This window comes from Myotis yumanensis, unplaced genomic scaffold (assembly GCF_028538775.1).
Source record: "Myotis yumanensis isolate MYYU_CA2020_CCGP unplaced genomic scaffold, mMyoYum1.0.hap1 SCAF_1, whole genome shotgun sequence".
Lineage (NCBI taxonomy): Eukaryota > Metazoa > Chordata > Mammalia > Chiroptera > Vespertilionidae > Myotis > Myotis yumanensis.
Genome location: NW_027223752.1, coordinates 30630046 through 30652982, shown reverse-complemented (window position 1 = coordinate 30652982; position 22937 = coordinate 30630046). Strand labels below are relative to the sequence as shown.

The window sequence follows — 22937 nt, the reverse complement described above, 5'->3', positions numbered from 1 at the left end:
GGTTTGGTGGCGAACACTAAAATTAGTGTTAGCATTAGGGCGGGGGTGGTGCTTGAGCCAGTCACCCTCTAGAGCAAGCATGTCAAACTCGTGGGCATGTGGCCCAGCCAATATAACGGTATGTAAGAAACAGTTTAATACAAATTTCATAACCTAATTTTTACAATATCCTGTTATACATAATTACCAAACTACAACATTCACTAATGACTGATTACTATAATCGTGTTGCATTCATTTCTCTTACGTGCCTTACGTGTACCATTTCTCTCCACTAATACTAGCAGTGAATATTTTAGCAGCCGATTGGCATGTCATTAGTCTTGGACTAACTTGTTTGCTGTTTATTTCGCTTTTGGAGAACAAGAAAAATAGGTTTATTTGCGTTATACTTATTAATTTATGCAGTTATTCAGTGTCTGGTAAGTTAATGTTCAAGAAAAAATATTTTACTAAAATGTTCTATTATGTTAACGATTGCTCATTTATTTCAGCCCTGTGTATTCAGCATGTTTCTATGAAAACTGAAGCTTTTGTTTTTTTGTGGCCCACATAAACTTAAACCTAAACCTTGTTTATTTGGCCCGTGTTAGCCTTTGAGTTTGACATGCTTGCTCTAGATCAGTGGTTCTCAACCTTCCTAATGCCGCGACCCCTTAATACAGTTCCTCATGTTGTGGTGACCTCCAATTTCATTTACAAATTGAACATAATTAAAGCATAGTGATTAATCACAAAAACAATATGTAATTATATATGTTTTCCGATGGTCTTAGGCAACCCCTGTGAAAGGGTCGTTCGACCCCCAAAGGGGTCGCGACCCACAGGTTGAGAACCGCTTCTCTAGAGTAATAGAGTAAGGGACATACTTCTACTATGAGGACTTATTCTTTTTGCTTAAAATATTGTTTAGAAATAGAAAATAGTACAGGGAAAAAACACAGTTAAACACTCATGTGCCCATTGCAGATGGGGAAACAGAGAGCTTAAGTATCTGCCTAAAGTCAGCCAGCTGGCAAGTGGGAGAGCCAGGACTGCGCCCCGGAAGTCTGGCTCTGGAGCAGGTGTGCTTAACCTCTATAGTCAATGGTCATTTTGTTGTACTTTGGGATAAGCCTTCCCCGAGGTCCAAGAGGTTTGACTTTAGGGAAAGTGCTACTCAGGACCAAGCCAAGCGGGGAACAGCCCCTGCCAGAAAGAAAAAGGAAGTTAAGTAGATAGGCCACTTGGGCCCTAAGATGAAGCAGCAGACGGAAACTCTCGCAGTTTGTAAGATACAGAAGCTCCTAGTAAATGCCAAGGAGGGGACCAGTGCTCTGTGCTCAGTATTAGAGCATTGCTCACAAGGCCGTTTTCCTATCACCTTGACTAACGCGCACTGCTTTCTCGGTGGGAGAGGGAAACAGGGAAACAAAGTGACTAAGATAAACTGGGACTACTGAATAAACAAAACTTTGAGGAGGGAGGAAACCAGTGAGAGAGAGGACAAAACAGCACTTGCCAACTCAAAATTTTTCTTTAGGGCTGTTCCTACTCTTTCTTCTTCCCAATCTAAAGGCCAAGGCAGAGGGCATTTAGCTTGTCAGGTCTCAACAGTAAGGGTAGGGAGTTAACTTCGAGATGTTTAATCATCTAGTCAGTCAATACTTGGGAGTCTGCAATGGGCTGTGCTGAGGTGGCAAAAGAATAACGGGAGGACCATTGCATGCTAAAGCAGGGCCAAAAATGACTTCCAGTCAAGATGGCAGAGTAAATATTGTGCTCATCTTCCCCCACGATCACATCAAATTATACCTAAATTAGAGAACCGCCTGAAGAAGAGGAAACAGAAGTCCTATAACTAAGGATATACAGAAGCAGCCATGACGAGACTGGTAGGAGAGGGCAAGTCCCACACCCAGCCGGCGAGGTGGGAGGCGGGTGCCAAGTCTGAGCTCTCCATTAACCTGGCCAACACTGTTTGCCCAACCAACTCATAGCCAACCTAAGCCGCTTCCAGTGACTTTTCCACAAAAGCAGCTGTCCTTGCTGCAAACTTTCATAAAATCTCCCAAAGGTCCAGAAACCCAAACAAACAGCAGCTGGTCTTGGTGTGCCCTGTAGCTCCCATTATGTGGCCCAAGCCTGGCATAAGCTGCAGCGCATGCTGGCCTGGAGTGTAGCTTCAACTAAGTGGCCACAATATGGCACTATGGCAGCTGGCCTCAGTTCGCAGCTTAGCCTCTCCTGGGTGCCCCCAAGCCCAGCACAAGCAGCAACCAATCGCAAATCACTTTGTAGCTCCCATTAGGCAGCCCCAAGCTAGGCACAGATGGCGGCTGACCTTGGCCTGCACCAGAGCCCTTCCCAAGAGCCTCCAGAACCAACACAGCCAGTGGCCAGCTTCAGACCACACCAAAGTACCACCCAGTCAGTTCCACAAACAACACACGGACGAGCAGACTTGGCTGGCACAAGAGATCTGCTAAAGCAACTCCTGCTCCTGGGGTCAGCCCTTACAGCTTTTCTGTAGTCATGGCCAGTCAGCCTGAGGGTCGATCTCACCTACTGACATGCCAACAGCAATCAGGCTCAACTACAACAGGAGAGCAAACACAACCCACATAAGGGACACTCCTGGAGCGCCCAGCTCAGGTGAATAAGGAGACTGCTCCACTGGTCCTCACAGGACACCTGCTACATAAGGCCACTCTGCCAAGCCTGGGAGACAAAGCAGACCTACCTAATACAGAGAAACAAACACAGGGAGTCAGCCAAAATGAAGAGACAGCCATGTTCCAAATGAAAGAATAGGACAAAACTCCAGAAAAAGAACTAAATGAAATGGGCACAAGCAATCCACCAGATAAAGAGTTCAAACACTGGTTATAAGGATGTTCAATGAGCTCAGTGGAAGAATAGATGAACTCAGTAAGAACCTCAACAAAGAGATAGAAATCATACAAAAAAAAGAACCAGTCAAAAGTGAAGACTACATTAGAGGGAATCAATAGCAGATTAGATGAAACACAGAGTCAGATATGGAAAATAAGATAGTGAAAAACCAAGAAAAAGAATGAAAAAAAATTTGTGTAAGGGACTTCTGGGATAAACCAACATTTTTTTTTTTTTTTTTGAGAGAGTGGAGGGAGGGGAACAGGACCTCAATTGGTTACCTCCTGCACATGCCCTTCACCGGAATCGAACTCAGGACCCTTCAGTCGAGGGCCAACACTCTATCCACTGAGCAAAACTGGCTAGGGCAGGATAAACCAACATTTGCATCGTAGGGGTACCGAAGAAGAAGAGAGCAAGGGATTGAAAATCTATTTGAAGAAATAAAGACAAAGGAGTTCTCTAATCTGGCAAAGGAAATAGACATACAAGTGCAGAGTCCCAAACAAGATAGGTCACACCAAGACACATTATAATTAAAATGCCAAAGGTGAACGACAAACAGAATCTTAAATGCAGCAAGAAAAATGCAGTTAGTTACCTACAAAGGTGGTCCCATAAGACTGTCAGCTGATTTCTCACAAGAAACTTTACAGGTCAAAAGGGATTGGCAAGAAATATTCAAAGTGATGAAAAGCACAGACTTATAACCAAGATTACCCTGCAAAGCTATCATAGGAAATAAAAATTCTCACTGACAAAGGCAAACAGTATTAAGGCAGTGGATCAACAGCTAGTACAAAGGTTAAAAGCAGAAGTAGGAAGATCATGTGTAATTACAGTAATAAAATAAGGGACACACACAAAGGAAGTAAAAAATGACCATAACATAAACGTGGAGGTGGTGAGTAAAAATTATAGTCATTTTAGAATGTGTTTGACTTTAAGCAACCATCAACTTAAAATAGACTGCTATAAACATATGGAAGCACATGGTAACCACAAACCAAAAATCTACAAGAGATATGCAAGAAATAAAGAGAAGGGAATCCAAACACGATACTATAGAAAGTCACCAACATACACTTGTAAGAGAGCAAGAGAATAAGAAAGGAACAGCGAAGAACTACAAAAACAATAACATGGCAATAACTACATACCTATCAATAATTACTTTAAATGTAAATGGACCAAATGCTCCAATCAAAAGACATTGGGTGACTGAATGGGTAGAAAAACATGACCCACACGTATGCTGCCCACAACGGACCCACTTCAGCTAGAAAAACAAGCACACAACGTAAAGGGATGGAAGAAGATATTTCATGCTGATAGACACCATCCCAAAAGCTGGGGGAGCAAGACTTAAACAAGATCAACTTTAAAACAAGGGCTGTAACAAGAGACAAAGACGGTCATTTCATAATGATAAAGGGATTAATCCAACAAGAAATTATAAATGACATGTTAGACCAGATGGACTTAATTGACATTTTTAGGACATTTCACCTTAGAGCAGAATATATATTCTTTTCAAGTGCATACAGAACATTTTCCAGGATAGCCAACATGTTAAGCCATAAAAGAAGTCTCAATAAGTTAAGAAAACTGAAATCATACCAAGCATCTTTTCCAATCACAATGGTATTAAACTAGAAATCAAAACAAGAAAACTGAAAAAGACAAAAACACATGAAGGCTAAATAACATGCTATTAAACAATGAATGGGTTAACAATGAGATCAAGGAAGAAATTAAAAGATACCTTGAGACAAATGTAAATGAAAACACAATGACCCAAAATCTATGGGACACAGCCAAAGCAGTTTTAAGAGAAAGAAATAGTAATACAGGCCTACTTCAAAAAAACAATAAAAAGCTCAAACAAACTAACCTTGTACATAAAGGAACTAGAAAAAAGAACAAACAAAGCCCAAAGTGAGAAGGGAGGAAATAATAAAGATCAGAGTACAAATAAATGAAATAGAGTTTTAAACAATAGAGCCCTAGCCAGTTTTGCTCAGTGGGTAGAGCGTTGGCCTGTGGACTGAAGGGTCATGGGTTCAATTCTGGTCAAGGGCATGTACCTTGTTTGCAGCCTTGTTCCCCGGCCCTGGATGGGGCACATGTGGGAGGCAACCAATCTCACATTGATGTTTCTCTGTCTCTTCCCCTCTCTCCCACTCTCTCTCTCTTAAAAAAAAAAAAAAAAAAATCAATGGAAAAATATCCTCGGGTGAGGATTAACGAAACAAAAATAAAAAACCTGAAAAGACAACCTACTGAATGGGAGAAGATATTCATTGAGATATTCAATAAAGGGTTAATATCCAAAATACATGAGGAACTCACAAAACTTAACACCAAAAAACCCCCAAACAACCCAATTAAAGAAGGGCAAAGGTCCTAAACAGACATTTCTCCACAGAGAATATACAGGTGACCAATAGACATATGAAAAGATGCTCAACATCACTAACCATCAGGGAAATATAAATTAAAATCACAATGAGATATCACTTCATACCTGTCAGAATGTCTATCTCCAATAAATCAACAAGTGTTATCGAAGATGTGAAGAAAAGGGAGCCCTCATGCACTGTTGGTGGGAATGTAGATTGGTACAGCCACTATGGAAAACAGTATGGAGGTTCCTCAAAAAATTAAAAATATAACTGCCATATGACCCAACAATTCCAATTCTGGGTATTTATCTGAAGAAATCCAAAACACAAATTTGAAAAGACATATGCATTCCTATGTTCATTGTAGCATTTTTAGTAGCCAAGATATGGAAGCAACCCAAGTATTGCTAAATTATTTTATAAAGATGTGGTATATATATATATATATATATATATATATATATATATATATATAAATAAAATGGAGTATTACTCAGCCATAAAAAATGAAATCTTGCCATTTGCAACAATATGGATGGACCTAGAGGGTATTATGCTAAGTGAGATAAGTCAGACTGAGAAAGACAAATACTATATGATTTCACTTACATGTGGAATCTGAAAAAAAAAAACAAAAAAACAAAACAGAAACTCAGATACAGAGAACAAACTGATGATTTCCAAAGGGGAGAGAGTTGAGGAGGATGGGTGAAAAAGGGGAAGGGATTAAGGTATACAAATTACAGTTATGAAAACAGTCACAGAAATGTAAAGTACAGCATAGGGAATATATAGTCAGTAATACTGTAATAACTATGCATGGTTTAGATGGGAACTAGACTTATCGAGACTTTTTAAGTTATATGAATGTGTAATCACTATGTTGCACACCTGAAACGAATATAATATTGTATGTCAACTGTAATTGAAGAAAAAAAAAAGAATGGGTGGAAATTGTGATCCCTCCTGTAGTTGTACATACAGGTATTGAAAGGTTACAGAGCAACTGCATTTTGGGGGGAATCTGACAGCCACAGTGCCACTTTCAAGGAAATGAAATGGTGAGAAATCTTCAGCGCACAGAGCTTCCTTACCCTTTCTTTCTCCCTTGTTGTTTTGCAGCACTGGCCATCCAGCCGAGGGACCCCGGCAGGGATTGCATGGATCAGCCGGAGCTGGCCAACTGTGAGCTCATCCTGCAGGCCCAGCTCTGTGGCAATGAGTATTACTCCAGCTTCTGCTGTGCCAGCTGTTCTCGTGCCCAGCCTCATGCACAGCCAGTCTGGCAGCAGGGATGAAGGCCGGCTCCAGCCCCAGTTCTGAAACAACTCGTAGGGCTGGGGAGAAAGGCAGGGAGACTCTCGCTCTCTCCTCTGTGGCTGCCAAGGGAGTTATCTTCGGAGACACTGCTCCCCACCCCACCCCACCCACCCAGTGTTTAGCCTCAGCAGGGGCCAGATCAGCATCTCTGACATGACGGAAAGAAACCTGTTTGGATTAGGATATCCTTTACTTTACAACTTCCCTCTATAATTTCTGGTACACAGGAGCAGTTCACTGTGCTTTAAAATGAGCTACCAGGGTTCTCTCTTCATGTGAAGCTGGATAGAGAGGTGTATAACTATTTTAGTTAACACCTACCTAACTCCCGCTGTGACAGGGAAGGATGCTTTGCTAGAACTAGATCTCATCTAGGGTCAAACAGTGGCCTGTGCTCTAGTCCCTCTCTCAACCTTCCAGGTAGTAAGTAGCAACCAGCTTCAAGCCCAGCTGTGCATATGGTTAACAGCATAACATTGGTGAAAGCTCTCAGGAAAGTGAACTATGAGGTAAGGCTCACCTAGGGATTTAGTATGAAAGGGTAGCAGTTGCATTATTATCTGAGCATGAAAGAACTGGAAAAGCTGCTTACTTTCATCGGAAAGCTGGAGCCGGAAGCCCTCCTCCTGAGGCCAACAAGAAGAGCTGGCTGTGAGGACCGCCTTACACCTGTATGGAGCTGATCGACGGCCCTGCTCTGTACTGAGACCAACAAGGAGCCGCTCCTTCTTGAGTAGGAATCTGTGAATCAAATGTTTGCTGCCAGATAAAAGCCAGTCTATTATTAAAAACAGCAGCCTGGCCAGTGTGGCCCAGTGGTTGAGCATCAACCCATGAACTAGGAGGTCAGGGTTCGATTCCCTGTCAGGGCACATGCCCGGGGTTGCAGGCTTGATCCCCAGTAGGAGGTGTGCAGGAAGCAACCGATCAATGATTCCCTTTCACCATTAATGTTTCTATCTCTGCCTCCCTTTCCTTCCCTCTCTCTGAAGTAAATTAAAAATATATATATTTAAAGAAACCAGCAACAGCAAGATGGTGGTCCCAATGGAGGGGAGGGCAATATAATAATAATAAGAAAGTGGCTTCAGAAATGGTTTGAGTTGGTGGAAGTGATTCTGCATCTCAGGACTTCCAATTCTTTGCTGCTAAAGTAAGAGCCCTGGATTCAATGTGGCTTCTTAGTCCCTTTCCACTTAACTTTTTACAAATCCTCCAGAGGGCTGGCTGGGCCTAGTGACACAGGTTATTCAGAGACATAGGAAAGATAGGTGCTAAGGGAAAGGTTTTATTCATCATGATCATGCTGGCTGAGTGAGGGATACTTACTAGTCTACCTATCATGGGCCAAGGCACAGATCTTTTCTTTCCATTTAAAAATATTGAGGACCATTCCCTTTGATTTACCATGGCTGGTTTTGCTATAGAAATTAGAAAATTTCTAATTTTCTTGGACTCCCCAGTTCTTTAATTAAACCAGTATTTGGCCCATTGGTAACATATTTCCAGAAGGTAAGTTTGAGGTTAGCTAGCTCTTCTTAGAACTAGTCACAGACTAGTGGGCTGAAGTTCAAGGTGAGAGTAAAACTCAATCTAAACCACTGGTCCTCAACCCTCTTCCACAGTGGGAGCCTTTAAAAAACAGAACCAGGGGTTCCACTCTCCAGAGATTTGAATTTAATTGGTCTAGAGTACTGCCCAGCCATGAGGATTTTAAATGCTCCCCAAGTGATTCTGATACATATCCAAGGTTGAGACTCACTGCTCCAGCCCTGGACATCTGATTGTGAATCTTGCTCAAATGCAGATTCTGCTTACAAGGTCTGGAGGAGGGTGGGGAGCTGAGATTCTGTATCTCTAACCAGCTCCTAGGTGAAGTCCATGCTGTTGTCCAGACCACACTTTAGGCAGCAAGAATAGGATGTTAGAGATGCATTTAGGATCAACCAAAGCCTAAAGAATGAATACAAATATGAACTATAAGAATATACCAGAGCCCTGTCCGGTGAGAATTGGAGTGTTGCCCGCACACCAGAGGGTTGCGCGTGTGGGAAGCAACTGATCAATTGATGTTTTTCTCTCTTTCTCCTTTCCTCTCTCTGAAAAATAATAATAAAAGAATATATTAGAAAATAAAAGATTTTCTAGCCACCAAACTAGAGCGCTGCAGCAACAGCAGAATGGAGAGAGGGAACAAGACCTGAAAGAACTAAGTCAACTGCTAATAAAGAAAAGGGGAAAGAACAGCCCTTTATGGGCAAAAGCTTCTACCACGAACATTTATTTTTGTTAAAGCAGATTATAAATTCTCATCAGTACAAATATATATAACGTACATTTGATTGTAAGGCCAACGTTCAAAAGTAAAAATGAGATGGGATCTCACGTTGTTACCAGAGGTCAAGTGGCTGCAACTGGCAACGGGATGTTCTGTCCACAGGGAGGGGGACGAGGACACACACGGAGACACACACACACACCTAATAAAACCAGAAACTCCACCCCCACAAAACTCATGGGAATACACTTAAAGGACAAAACAAAACCCACCAAGACCCACATGACAAACCAACAGAATAACCTGCGTTCCAGTCTATGCATATGATGTCATTGTCACCTTAGTGTTAAAACAAGTAAAGGATTAACATAAGGAAACTGCAGCAATATATAAAAGAAAATACATATTCTCTATAGAGCATATTTAGACTGATTCCATTAAAATAATATTAGAATTTCACCATAGGTTTAAAACCAGGACAATACTACTCTTTCATTTTCTTTATTTAAACTACAACCTAGTGACTGTATTGGTCATAAGCATGATTGTTGTTGCAATGTGCTACTCTACTTACAATGACTGATACCAAATAAGCGAGGGATCCGGTCTGTACCTCCAGCTTTTCCCCTTTTACTTCAGTAGAAATCAACGATAAATCAATCTTATGTACAATTTCTTACAGCTAACCCTTTTACCTTTGGCAAGATTACTTACAACTTATACAACTTTTTAATATTGAGAACTATTTAAAATATTCTAAATGCATAAAAATAAAGATTTGGCTTTTTTGATATATATTTATAATATTTATTCTTACTCAAAATGGAAGCTCAACTTTACCCCTAAAATATAGCTCTGCTGGGCAGCTGCTGATGCGCCCTCCTGGGATTCTGGCAGCACCGCCTGCCTCTTGTCCTCGGCCCAAGCATAGGCCACCCTATTCTCAATCTCTAAGATGGGCCAGTATTGAGAGGAGGCAGGTGCATGGCCTGAAAAAAAAGGGAGATCGTTTTGCTTCCCGTTGTGTTCTATATTCCATTAAATGTGCTTTGAATACAGATTCCTGTTCAGATACATCTGCCTCTCTGTTGTCAGAGATTTGTAAGGGGCTGAGGCAGGAGGGGGACAAAGGGCAACATTTTCTTGACTTCTTTAGCCTAACAGGACAGCTCTTCTCTAGGAATGGTTTTCTCACTTTTTTCAAAAATCACCCCACACAGCACTCCACACCTGGACATACTCCTTGGGACCTTTGGGATTAGTGAAAAGTGTGCTATTGGGAACACAAAGTCTCCTTTGCTCCTTTGACCTTCACCCTCCCCCTGCCCTTGCCTAAGTACAGACAAAATACATAAGCCATGGGGACTGCTCAAAGTTCAATTTCAAACGTCTTCTGTAGGTCACTGGAGAAGGGGTTGGTGGGGGAGGGGTTAGTACGCTGCTTGGACTTGCTCTCTAATGCAGCCCACTGGGCTTCGAAAGGATCCACGGGGCAAGTGCCTATAGGAACCTCTGTGTGCTTGTCTCCTGAGGCCAACCTACCATCATCTACACCATTGAAAGATGCAGAACCATTGAAGTGCTCAGCAGGAGGCTTAAAGAAGGGACTGGCACAAGCACTGCTTGTCTCATACTGAGGGAATGTCTGCTGCTTGACCAGGCTGGGAGACTGATGGGGATGGGCAACCTGAGGGTGGCCTGCAGTGCCAAACACATTGGCTACCATCTGGGAGGGAGTGATGCCCACCACAGGCACATTAGGGGCTGGATAGGGCATCCCATTGGCCACAGGATAGGCCTGGGCAGGGATAAAGGCTGGCTGTAGGGGCGGGACGGCACCCACTGGCACAGGCTGAGAGGTGAGGAATGCATTCCCTTGGAAAGGTGGCGCTGGCTGGGAGATGGCAGTGGGTGGAGGCGGCTGGAGGACTGGCTGCAGTGGGACAGCTGAGGCTGGGGGCTGCTGAGCCCGGACGCTCTTGGACACCTCTTCTAACCAGCGGTCAGCCTCAGAGGGAGTACGTCTGTGACCAGCCTGGAAGAGACCTGGAGAGGCAGCACCAGAAGATTGACCCCACTCGGTCCCTGGAACCAACATGAGAGAGAGAAAAGAGTCAGTCTTTCGGAGTGTTTTTCTTCACCTGATGATCTTGGTTATCTGAATGATCCTAACGTGGAGCAAATCCCTCTAGTGGAATAATCTGTTACTAGCAGAGGAGTTTTGCGGCAGCATGTGTCAGATCATGCTGCTGTCTCAGCCACATTGAGGAGCTGTCTAGATATGGCTCAACTGCACTGAACCAGGCAGCTGGCTGGCACAGGAAACCCTTCCCTGATGCTGTGGCTCATCTATGGTACAGGAACCATCTTGCACATGCGCAAAGGGCCCAAGGTGATTCACCTTCTACTCTAACAGAACGAAGAGAAAATACTTGGTTCTGTACCTCATGACCCCTGCCTGGCTTCCTGACACATGTTGCCTTCCTGATGAACTGCCTTTATTACTGTTTAAAATTCTCTTGGTTTTATGGTTAAATGTTCATTATAGAAAAACTAGAAAGTATAGAAAAGCAAAAATAAAGTGTTTTTTATAGCTCTTGTTTTTGGGCCTTCATTATAGGAGGCAGGGTCCCCTCATCCTATAGGCTTATCTACCTATTTCCAAATCCAGTGACAGACCCCCTCAGGGTAGGCCCAGGAATCTGTACTTTATGAAAGTTCTATGGGTGGTTCTGTTCCATAGTCTTAAGAACTGTCAATTTAACCTCTTCAGTTCTTTCTCCTTCTCCATCCTTTCTTAATAGTAGTTTATTTCCAGGAGAGAATATACTTTTCCTAAAAGCACTTCTCCCTGGTTCCTACTCAGGTAAATGGCTGATTTTCAAACCGGGGTCACTTAGCTGATCCCAGAATCCTCACCACCATCTGTGGCCACCTTACCCGAATGTGTGGCTGCAATTCCCTTGTTAACAGCATCAAGGGCATGCGCCCAAGGGTTGGTTTCACGCACAGGCATTGCTACGGATGCTAGAGCAGTATGGGCTGGCTTAGCAGCAAGCACATGGAAGGCTGAGTCAGTGCCATTAGCTACAATGGGAGCAGACAACATCAATGGAGTTAATTCATGCAGGGTGCACAGGTGACCTGTTGGAGCTGGGTCAGTCAGGCCAATGTGCAATACTGATGGAACAGACAGAAGAGTTGGTGTTGGGATAACCATACCATCTTGTAGTGGATACACAAACCTTTTGGCAAAGAGGGAATTAGAGGTTGTAATGAAAATGGCTATCTGGAGTCAAATGACTGTTCTAGGACACTATGTGTAGGGGGGAGAGGAAATGAAAGCCTAGAAAAACAATTTCAAATTAAATTGAACAGAGCGGCTTTGTCTTACAAGCAGCAAAAAGCTAATGCATAGCCTTTGGCATAATGATGTATATAAAGCATTTCCCTCTCCTATCACTTTCCCAAAGACCAAGTTATGGCAATAGTAACAACAATGGGATAAATATAATGATTCCATACTATGTTCTAGGTCAGTGGTTCTCAACCTTCCTAATGCCGCGACCCTTTAATACAGTTCCTCATGTTGTGGTGACCCCCAACCATAAAATTATTTTCGTTGCTACTTCATAACTGTAATTTTGCTACTGTTATGAATAGTAATGTAAATATTTGATATGCAAGATGTATTTTCATTGTTACAAACTGAACATAATTAAAGCATAGTGATTAATCACAAAAACAAAATGTAATTATATATGTGTTTTCCGATGGTCTTAGGCGACCCCTGTGAAAGGGTCGTTCAACCCCCAGAGGGGTCGTGACCCACAGGTTGAGAACCGCTGTTCTAGGTGCTATGTTAATAATACTTTAGTGTGCATTATCTCATTTAATTCTCTCAAAAACCTAGTAAGGCTGGTATTATCCCCATTACAGATGAGAAATCAAACTTGGTATATGTTTTCATTTGCTTAGTAAATCTATAATTAACTACATAATTAATTTTATCTTCCTTTTTGGAAGATTTTTTCCTCTTTGGTAATGTTGATAATATCTCGAAGCCCCTACTATTCTTTTCTTGTCTCCCCTATCAAAAGCTCCTGAGACCTTGTTCCTGTACTCTGGGCATCTATTTCATCAGTTGCTACTCCTCAGTCCATCTATCATTCATATTTATTATGGAGCATAGAAGCAGGTACCTTCCCCTGCCTACACTATCACTATTCCCTCTTTAGGACGAGGCAACCATGCTGTGGCTTTGGTACTATTTACCAGGGCTTGTCTAAAAAACTAGCTTACCCTTCGACTGGGAGCCCCTGAAAGGCAGGGAAAAGACTATGTTCTATTCAGTTTTACACTCATTGCCTTGTGAATAGGCATATAGTCAGTTGGATGTAGCAGGTACTATATTCAGAAAGACCTGGGTTTAAATCCTGGCTGTGCAAGTTGGGCAATTTACTTAAGCTCTCTGAGCCTCATTTTCCTTATCTGTAATGCTTACCTCAAAGGGTTGTTGTAGAGATTAAGAGAGAGAGAACATGCATGAGTCCTTACCATGATGTGGCAGGAGGCACCACGGGCTCAATAAGTTGTGCCTATTATTACTGATATTATAAATATTTGTCAGATGGAAAGCTATTTGGCACACATGACTTTAAAGGCATAAAGCAGGGCCTCAAACTACGGCCCGCGGCCGCATGCAAATACGAATATTGTATTTGTTCCCGTTTTGTTTCTTTACTTCAAAATCAGATATGTGCAGTGTGCATAGGAATTTGTTCAGTTTTTTTTAAAACTATAGTCCGGCCCTCCAACGGTCTGAGGGACAGTGAACTGGTCCCCTGTTTAAAAAGTTTGAGGACCCTTGGTATAAAGGTTTATTTTTAAAAAGAGATTCCTTGTAGGAAAAACATGTTGTAGTTTACTCCAACAGGAGCAGGGTACTGTTCTCACAGCAAAGCTTTTTCTGAGCTCTCTCTCAAAAGAAATAAAGAAATGGCAATTATAAGGAGGTCAAATTCTAAGTCTGTAATTTAAGTAATACAGACTCTGTGCTGACCTCTGAGTCAGTAACTGCTAACTCAGTAACTCTGAAAACAACAACTTTTAGTGACTCTTCAATGCCACAAAGTCAAATTCTAGGACACTTGTTATAGAAGGTTCAATGAACTAAAGAGCCAAAAGAAGTACCTTTTTCTGTAGGAGCCTCCTGAGACTGGGTAGAGACTAGATGAGTCCAGGGCTTCTCAACCTTGGCACTACTGATATTTTGGACCAGATAATTCTTTGTTGTAAGGGTGGCTAGCCTGTGCATTGAAGGATGTTTAGTAGTAGCTCTGGCCTCTACACAGGTGCCATTAGCAATCACCCTTTACCAAGTTGCAAAACCCCAAATAAAAAATGTCTCCAGACAATGAATGCCAGATTTTCCTTGAGGGGCAAAATCACCCTGGGTTGAAAACCACTGTGCTAAAGAAAGAATAACCTAGAACCAACTCTGATGACTGCTGCGTCTGGAGAACTGGCTGGATACGCTGACTTTTAACAGTGAAGGGGCAAATGAAGCAGTCGGTTGGGACTATAGCTCCTAATAGAATAGGATGAATGATAGGTAGGTACATGCAAAATGACAAATGCAGACATCTCAGGAAACAGGAAGGGGAACAAAGAGCAAGGACACTGTTGAACAGGGAAATGAATCCATCTGAGACATCAAACAGGGAAATGAGTCTGACCAGCTTTCGGAAAACTCAGGATGCCAACTTACAGTTAGTGAGCAGCATCATGAAATGCCAGTATCAGAGAGAAAAGCTGAGCAGGCTAACAGGGCACTAACCTTGAAAGGTAGGAGACTGTGGTGCCACCACTGTCACTGGTTTGGTCATTGGGGCGGATGAGAAGGGATCCTCGGAGGGTGTGCTGAAGGCATTGGTGATCTGTGAGCACAGGGAGCTGATACTCTCTGCTTCTCCTTCTACCTCTGGCACTGCAAAGACAAACAGAAAATGGCTCCAGACAGAAACACTCAATAATACAAATAGAACAGTATGGTACAAGGTGGCATTTTATACTGTATCCCTTATTTGTGAAAGCAAAAGTCTCAACTGACAGGTGGGGCTATAAAAGCAGCTTAAAAAGAATTACTGTCCACTATTTCATTGGCTTTTCAGGTCAGGAGGTATGAAATGTCAATAGTTCATGTACTGAGGTATATCTTCCTCCTTTGCAAATCCCCAGATTCCTTTTTGTGCCAAGATGTTAGCCAGAAGTTTCTGGAAGACATGAGTGACCTGTTTGTCTTCCAACCAGTTCACAGGTGTGATTTAAGCTCTGAAGCTATTTAGTAACTATCAGAAAATGGGTTAAAGTCAAGGGCACCAGTGGATGCTCAGTCCTTTTCTCTATGATAATCCATGATAATGTCATCACTCTCATTTTCGTCCAAAGTACAAAGTATAGTAACTGTGAAAACATCGAAAAGTGAACTGAGGTCCAGGACTCTCGAGGCTTTGTTCTTGATGCTGACTCCGGGATACTGTGTGTCACTGAGGAAGATAAATGTCTGCTGTTCCTTTATTTGCTCAACTGTGAAAAGAGAATGCTAGTTTTTGTTTCCTATCTGCTCCAGAATGAAACTAAAAACAGGTACTTGAAGCATCTGGAGTTTCCGTTTTTATAGGAGCTGAGAGCTGGACCAACCCTCGGTAATCGTCTAGTGAACTGTTCTTTAGGCCCAGTTTCATGTGTCAAGAGAACTTAACTCTCTGTACTTTTATACCACCTCCAGTGAGAGTGCCCTATGGAGACAGAGCTTCCTCACGCTCTGAGGAAGCACTGGCTGGGTGTGTCTCAGAGTGAAGTGAAATAGAGTCCAATAAAAGCACTGACCAGATCTGACACTTTAGCTCCGGGTCTTATGATGAGGATAGAACTACCGGGGCTGGCTCAGCTGTACAGAGGCCACACAAAGCACTGTGTGGCAGTTCTGAAAGGTAATGAATATGTGTGAGCAAGCCCACTGTCTCTGATGAACAACAGATCTTAGATTCATACAGGAAGCCTGTTTAGAGTTTCCTCCCTATGGAGCCAACCAGCCACAAGAACAATGAGCACTTATCCATTTCTTCTGGTACATCTGACAGTGATGCTGTTTATCTTTATAATTAATTCCCTGCTGGGTCCCAAATGGCAGGATAAGAATGGAAACTTGAGACCCTTGATGTTTGGAAGCAGGCTGGCTGAGAGGTAGTTAAGTACACTTCCATCAGGACAAACCACAAATCTTATAGCTCAGGCTAGGAATTCCCATTATGGCTCTATTACTTGTCTGTTGAAGAGAAATGAATGCTTCACATCTCCCTCCAGGAACCTTGTTTTTCTCCCGATGGGAAATGATACAAGATACATATAACCATAAACCAGCCTGGGGGGGCGAGGGAGGGCTAGTTCGGTGGGATTAGTGTTTCGACTGGAAGTGACAATAATGTTTCAGTGCTAGAGCACCAGCGAGCCAGGTGGATGCTGCATTACCTGCATTTTTTATGGGGAAATCAGTCTTCCTCTGCATAGTGGAAGGCAAATCGTTGATGCGCAGGGAAAGCTGGCGTTTAAAGGGTGACATCTTCTGGCTAAGAGCAGGAAATCCTCGGAAAGAGCCTTGGCGAGCAAGCTGTTCAATTGGAGCATGGCGGCGTGGGATGGCATGAGGATTGTTCATCTCCAGAGAGGCAGTGGCATCCGCAGTGGGAGAAGTGGGAGAAGACGGCGATGGGGCAGTGTTGCCAGGGGCCACTGATGAACCAACAACTGTCTTGTCTGCTTCAGCTAAAGGTCAAGCAAGAGAAAGAGGACCTTAGCAATGTCTTCAGATAATTGGAGCTTACACAACTGAGGAACTCAAAAACCCTGGTAGGTCCTTTACCCATCTCCTTCCCAATGTCTCTTAAAAGACAGGTTAAAAGCAAGGCTCAGATCTATTTTTCAAACAAATAAAAGATTTAACCTACTACATGTCCCATGATATAGCTACCGAGACACACATATTAGATCTCTGATTTTCATGCAGTGATTCATAATATAAGCCTTTGAACAAGCTTAAAAAAATAGTACAGATGAACTTCTAATGTGAAGTCCTTTAAAGAATGATGATTTATGGTTTTCTTTAAAAAATACACACACACACACACACACACACACACATATTTATTGATTGATTGATTTCAGAAATGAAGAGAGAGATAGAAACATCAATGATGACAGAGAATCATTGATTGGCTGCCTCCTGTACACCCTACTTTGGGGATCCAGCCTGCAATCCAGGAATCGAACTGTGACCTCCTAGTTCATAGGTCGACACTCAACCACTGAGCCATGCTGGCCAGGCTGGTTTATGGTTTCCAATGTTTGTTTGCTTACTTGTTTGGGGTAGAGGACTTTGGGAGTGGCAGTTAAAAGTCTAAATAAGCATAAGTTTGATTAGATGTTACAGAATGGCATAAAGCAGTCTTTCTATCATAGACAATATGCATCGTGGCTCATCTGAATAAAAGCATACAGAAGTAAAATTTTAAATTGGAATAAACTAAATATAAGACTGTTTCCATGTGTGTACCAGCTGAGACTCAATCTGCATGTGGAAAATCTCTAGCACTTCCTCCCCTCACAACCCCGCTATAGCTGTTGGGATGCTACCACTTTGGCAGTTGCTGTGTGGAGCATGGAGTGTTATGTGGTGGTGTTAAAGAGCACGCTTCCAGTCAGAAGGTCACCGAGCACACTAAGTAACAGCTGTCCACATTAAATTTCCTAATAAAAATAACACGATGTTTCTTATTCTTTAGGATACTGGCATAAATGCTTATGAGAAATGAACTACAGTGGGGCCTTGACTTACGAGTTTAATTCGTTTCGTGAGCTCGTAACTCAAATTACTCGTATGTCAAATCAAAAGTGAACGAGTGAGACACGTGATGCTGGGCTGATGTTGTGGTGTTCACTGTGATGTTTGCTGCGCCAACTAGCGGTGGGGTATCTGAAACTGGCTCGTAACCCGAATTTTAGCTCGCAACTCAAAGCAAAAAAAATCGGCTGAGAGTTCGTATCTCGAAAAACTCGTTAGTCAGGACACTCGTAAGTCAAGGCCCCACTGTAATCACAATGAATAATTTAGCTTCAAATAAAAACATGTATCTTTTTTTGGTCTTAAAAATTAGAGCTGTTTGGTTATTAGATTAATGAAGTTACCCAAAATGGCTGGTTTAGAACTGAAAGAATATGATAAAAAATAGCAAAGTTATGTTAATTTATATTTAAACTGAATTGTTTAATTCCAAAATATGCCATATTTGTTTCAACCTCAGTTATACACAAGAATGCAAAGCATTTCACCAAGCCTTCTCACTATACACCCAACCCAACTTTAGGCAACAGACTCTTGAGTAGCTTGAATGCCTGTACAGGCATGTGTACATTTCCACTATGCTGCCATGTGTACCTGAAAACACATTCTGCAAAAATCACACACTAAAATAAACAGGGCTATAGGAGAAAGAGCTAGGGGCTAGCTTCTCAAAATCTAGGAACTTTTTTTCACAAAAGCACTAAAAGGCAGTAATAATATAGTGAGAACAGTAGCACCCAGCAGCATGTCAGTAGGGCCTTTGCAGCCTGGACCTGGGATTTGTACTTCTTCCTTTAAGATGTAGGTTCTTTGTTGTTGTCGTTAATTCTCACCTAAGGACTTTCTTTTTTTTAATAGACTGAGAGAGAGAGAAACATGGATGTGAGAGACACACATTGAATGGTTGCCTCCTGCATAGGACCCCAACCAGGGCCGGGATGAAGCCCGCAACAAAGTGCGTGCCCTTGACTAGACTCGAACCTGGGACTCTTCAGTCTGAGGGACAACTCTCTATCCACTGAGCCAAACCGGCTAGGGCAAGATGTAGGTTCCTGATAGCATCTGCTTCTCACACAGATCAGATGCATCTGAATTAAAAATCTGCTCCAGAAACAGATTTTCTCCATTTTGTTTTTAAACACAGGGAGGGCAATGTCTTTGCAGCTTATTCAACTGCACTCTTAGCTTCCCCAGGTAGCTTAATATAATAAAAAGGGTAAACAGTTTCAAAGCCACTAAACAAACTACTCTAAAGGAAAGGACTTTGTTTAGATTTTCAGCTTTTGGTTGTTGTTATTAATCTTCAACCCAGGATATTTTTCCCATTGATTTTTTACAGAGTGTGGAAGGGACAGAGGGAGAGGTGGGGGAGGGAAGAAAGAGGGGAGGAGGAAAAGAGAAACAGAAACATTGATGTGAGAGAGACACATCGACTGCTTGCCTCCTGCAAGTGCCCAGACCCGGGCCAGAGATCGAATCTGCAACTCAGGTACATGCCCTTGACCAAAAATTGAACCCATAACCCTTGGTGTGTGGGCTGACACTCCAACCACTGAGCAACATTGGCCAGGGCCAGCTTTGTTCTTGAGTTCTTCACATATTGCTAAGAGTTCTCTTTGTGAGAAAGCTTAGCCCTGATAGCTTCAAAAAATTAACCCTCTGGGGAAAACTGTTTAATAAACACACACTGTAGTAGAACAGACTGTACCTTTCTTGGCATCTTGGATTTGCTTCATAATCTCCTCTCTTTCTGCTAACTCCGTGGCTGTTGTGACACGGAATGATCCTTCTCTTGTAAAAGTGGTCCGGCTGGCATCAAAAGTAGCCGTCACTCCACATTCCTTCTCCCTCTTCTGCTTACGTTCTAAACAGGCCGCAAAAGCACAGCCCACAGCGTGGCTCAGTCTTTCACCCTGTACATAACAGAAGGTTCACAGAATGTTTTTAGAGTTACTGTACCAACAATTACAAATGAGTTTGGACCACAAATAAGTCTGTTTTACACAAGGCAAAATGTTGGGAGCTTAACCTAGATTTTAATATACTAATATGCCAAATTAGTTTAAATAAATTACCTTAGGTAATACCTATGATACTTTACTGTAACAGGCATTGAGTAAAGTGACAATCGGCAACCTGTGCTTTTGTGAGCAGCCACTGAGACCTTCTTATTATTAGTGAGGCTCCCTCTGTCACTCACAGTAGCTGTGCCATCAGGTTAGGAGATACTGCTGAAGGTTTCAAGCTCTAAGTCTTGAAATGCAAAACCCTATTTGCTATTTAGGGGAACAGTGGAAATATTTACCAAGCATTTCTAAGAACCATTGGAAAGGCAGGGCAAGGTTCAGGAGCTTAAATATACTGTCAACATGTCTAGGAATAAAAGGTGCAAACTTAAAACTTCGAATAAATAATACAACTCCAGCAATGAAAAGGGAATCAGGCAAAGGAAAGCTTAGCTTTCTCAGTCCCCCCCTTTCTGAATACTATTCCCAAGCACCCCTTCCCATTCTAGACCCAAAGGGCTTTCAGGCTTTCTCCTATACCTTCCCTATATTCTTCTAGCTCTCTCTTAGCCCCAACTCTACCCCCAACCACACACATGCAAAAGTTAAAGCAGTTTGGCTCAGTGGATAGAGCGTCAGCCTGCGGACTGAAGGGTCCTGGGTTCGATTCTGGTCAAGGGCACATACCTCAGTTGCAGGCTCGATCCCAGGCCCTGGTCAGGGCACGTACAATTGATGTGTCTCTCTCACATCGATGTTTCTCTGTCTCTTCCTCTCCCCTCCCACTCTCTCCAATAAAAACCAAAAAACTGCTTTCTTCACATGACAATAAACTGTTAAGATTTCAGTGACTGCCAAAACCGGTTTGGCTCAGTGGATAGAGCATCGGCCTGCAGACTGAAAGGTCCCAGGTTCAATTCCGGTCAAGGGCGTGTACCTTGGTTGCGGGCACATCCCCAGTGGGAGATGTGCAGGAGGCAGCTGATTGATGTTTCTCTCTCGTCGATGTTTCTAACTCTCTATCTCTCTCCCTTCCTCTCTGTAAAAAATCAATAAAATATATTAAAAAAAAAAAGATTTCAGTGACTATAAAATGTAAAATTTCACATGACTGCTTAAAAACTGACAGATTTATTTTTTATAAAACCACGAGTTTCTAACTTTTTAATAGGATGATATAAGGGTAGGCGTGAAAGCAGAGAATAGGAGAGAGTACCGAAGGAGTCTTAGAACCCGTTTGCATTTGCACACAGCTCTATTATAAGGACAGAGGTATAGGCCAAGGAAGCTTATTCTTTCTCTTTAGATTTCAGGCAGAAGTTCTTGAAGACAGATCCCTCCTCAAGCCCCATCCCAGACCCAGTTGGAGAAATAGCTTTAATAATAGTCACTATTTAAATTTTTTTTTTATTGATTTCAGAGAGGAAGGGAGAGGGAGAGAGAGATATAAACATCAATGATGAGAATCATTGATTGGCTGCCTCCTCCATGCCCCCCTGATTGAGCCTGCAACCAGGGCATGTGCCCTTGACCAGAATCAAACCTGGGACCCTCCAGTCCACAGGCTGACACTCTATCCACGGAGCCAAACTGGCTAGGAATAACAATCACTATATTGAGAGCAGTTACCATGGGCCAGATCCTATGCTAAGAGTGCTTAAATTCATTAATGTAAGTTAGTTTTTGCAACTGTTATCTCCATCTTATAGCAGTGGATACTAAGACTTAGTGAATGTTAAGTAACTTGCTACAAATCCCACAGCTAGTGAGAACCAGAATCAGGTCTGGAACCCATATCAGATTCAGAGCCTGAGCTCTTAATATTTGTTTATACCACTGTCTCCAAGAACTTAAGAAAAAAAAATCTTTTGGTCAATTTTAGAATATGGTCACCACTCTAAGGTTAAACCTTGCCAAGGATGTATTAAGTTGTAACCTTTGTGAATGGCTATTCTGCCTCATTCTGTCTGACTTTTAAAAACTCAGAAATTATACACTCAATGCTGTACTAAAACTATAGTTAAAATCACCATCAACATGTAAAAGACATCTTTCATATTAGAATTTTAGGTAATTTACATGAAGGATGATACATTAGGTTATTCTCTATTTTTAAACAAGATGAAAAATTTCTACCATGTAACAATTTCTAGCACACTCATTATACCATAATTTAGTATTTCTGTTTTTTTAATTAATTAGAAATACACTCCAACTCAGTTCTTTCATTTGTAGTGGAGTTTCTTTGCAAATAAATTTATAAGCACCTTTCAAATGCCAATATCATCTACCCAGATGTCTTAGCAAATACATGTAAGATCTTGAAAATGGTTCTAATAATGAAAAGTTTCAAATAAAGTGTAGCAGTCACCCTCCCAGAATACTTCTACTTTCCTTTAATGACCATGGATCTCACCTAGTCAGTCATCTTGCTCCGTGAGTTGCAAGGTCACACCAAGAGTGTGGATTACTTGAATAAAAGGAACGAAAGTAGACTAGTGTAGGCACTTCCAAGCACTGTAACAGCACGTACTTGTCAAGTGCAAAGTGCTTGACTGAGCCAACCCGGAAGGATCTTTGCTGACTGAGGCTAGTCATGATGAAATCCAGGTTGAACTCACCGTGTCCTTGACAGCCATGAAGCAATGACAGATCCAGCGCCGAGTGGTGCCATCACGACATATGTAAGAGAAGGCTCTATCAAAGTTTCTATCTGGTGCACAGAAAGAAACTTTTTCTATTGTCTGGTCAACTATGAGGTCCTTGAAAAAGGGAAACACAAAGGAACAGAGAATTATGAGGTTATTCAACCTTCTCAGAAAAAGCACAGAATGTTCGTTTTATAATACGGAATCCTCACACCTAATGCACTGAACCTATGGAATAGCTGAATCTGAGGCCAGCAGTCTGAATACTAAGAATTTGACCTTAGAGAGATCCCATGAGGTCCTCTGTCCAGAGGCCTCTCTCACTTCGTCTTCATGTTCTAAAACATATGCTTGCTGATTACAATTTTATTATGGTAGAGCCCATGTTCAATGTGCAATATATGTAAATCAATATATTTAATCCAATTTCCATATAACTTATTTAATAACATCATTCCCCAAATTTCTATTTATTAACTTACTGATGATTAAAATTTGAGGACT

The 22937-nt window shown here is 42.1% G+C and overlaps 2 protein-coding genes across 12 annotated transcripts in view; one reads left to right on the top strand and one right to left on the bottom strand.

Moving 5' to 3' along the window:
• PAPLN (papilin, proteoglycan like sulfated glycoprotein) overlaps window positions 1-11686 on the top strand; it is a 41436-nt gene extending 29750 nt beyond the window's left edge. Inside the window, exon 26 of the mRNA XM_070420916.1 lies at window positions 6402-11686. Coding sequence (XP_070277017.1) covers window positions 6402-6577 — 176 coding nt within the window. The 3' untranslated portion in view covers window positions 6578-11686. The remainder of the gene's footprint in view (window positions 1-6401) is intronic.
• NUMB (NUMB endocytic adaptor protein) overlaps window positions 8850-22937 on the bottom strand; it is a 136806-nt gene continuing 122718 nt past the window's right edge. For 9 of the 11 annotated variants that reach the window (XM_070417066.1, XM_070417051.1, XM_070417101.1 and 6 more), the window contains 6 exons: window positions 22407-22547; window positions 19488-19692; window positions 16411-16704; window positions 14717-14866; window positions 11818-11964; window positions 8850-10962 (listed from right to left, as the gene is read on the bottom strand). In XM_070417066.1, coding sequence (XP_070273167.1) covers window positions 10247-10962; window positions 11818-11964; window positions 14717-14866; window positions 16411-16704; window positions 19488-19692; window positions 22407-22547 — 1653 coding nt within the window. In that variant the 3' untranslated portion in view covers window positions 8850-10246. The remainder of the gene's footprint in view (window positions 10963-11817; window positions 11965-14716; window positions 14867-16410; window positions 16705-19487; window positions 19693-22406; window positions 22548-22937) is intronic. The other 2 variants (XM_070417114.1, XM_070417120.1) reach the window with 1 other exon arrangement.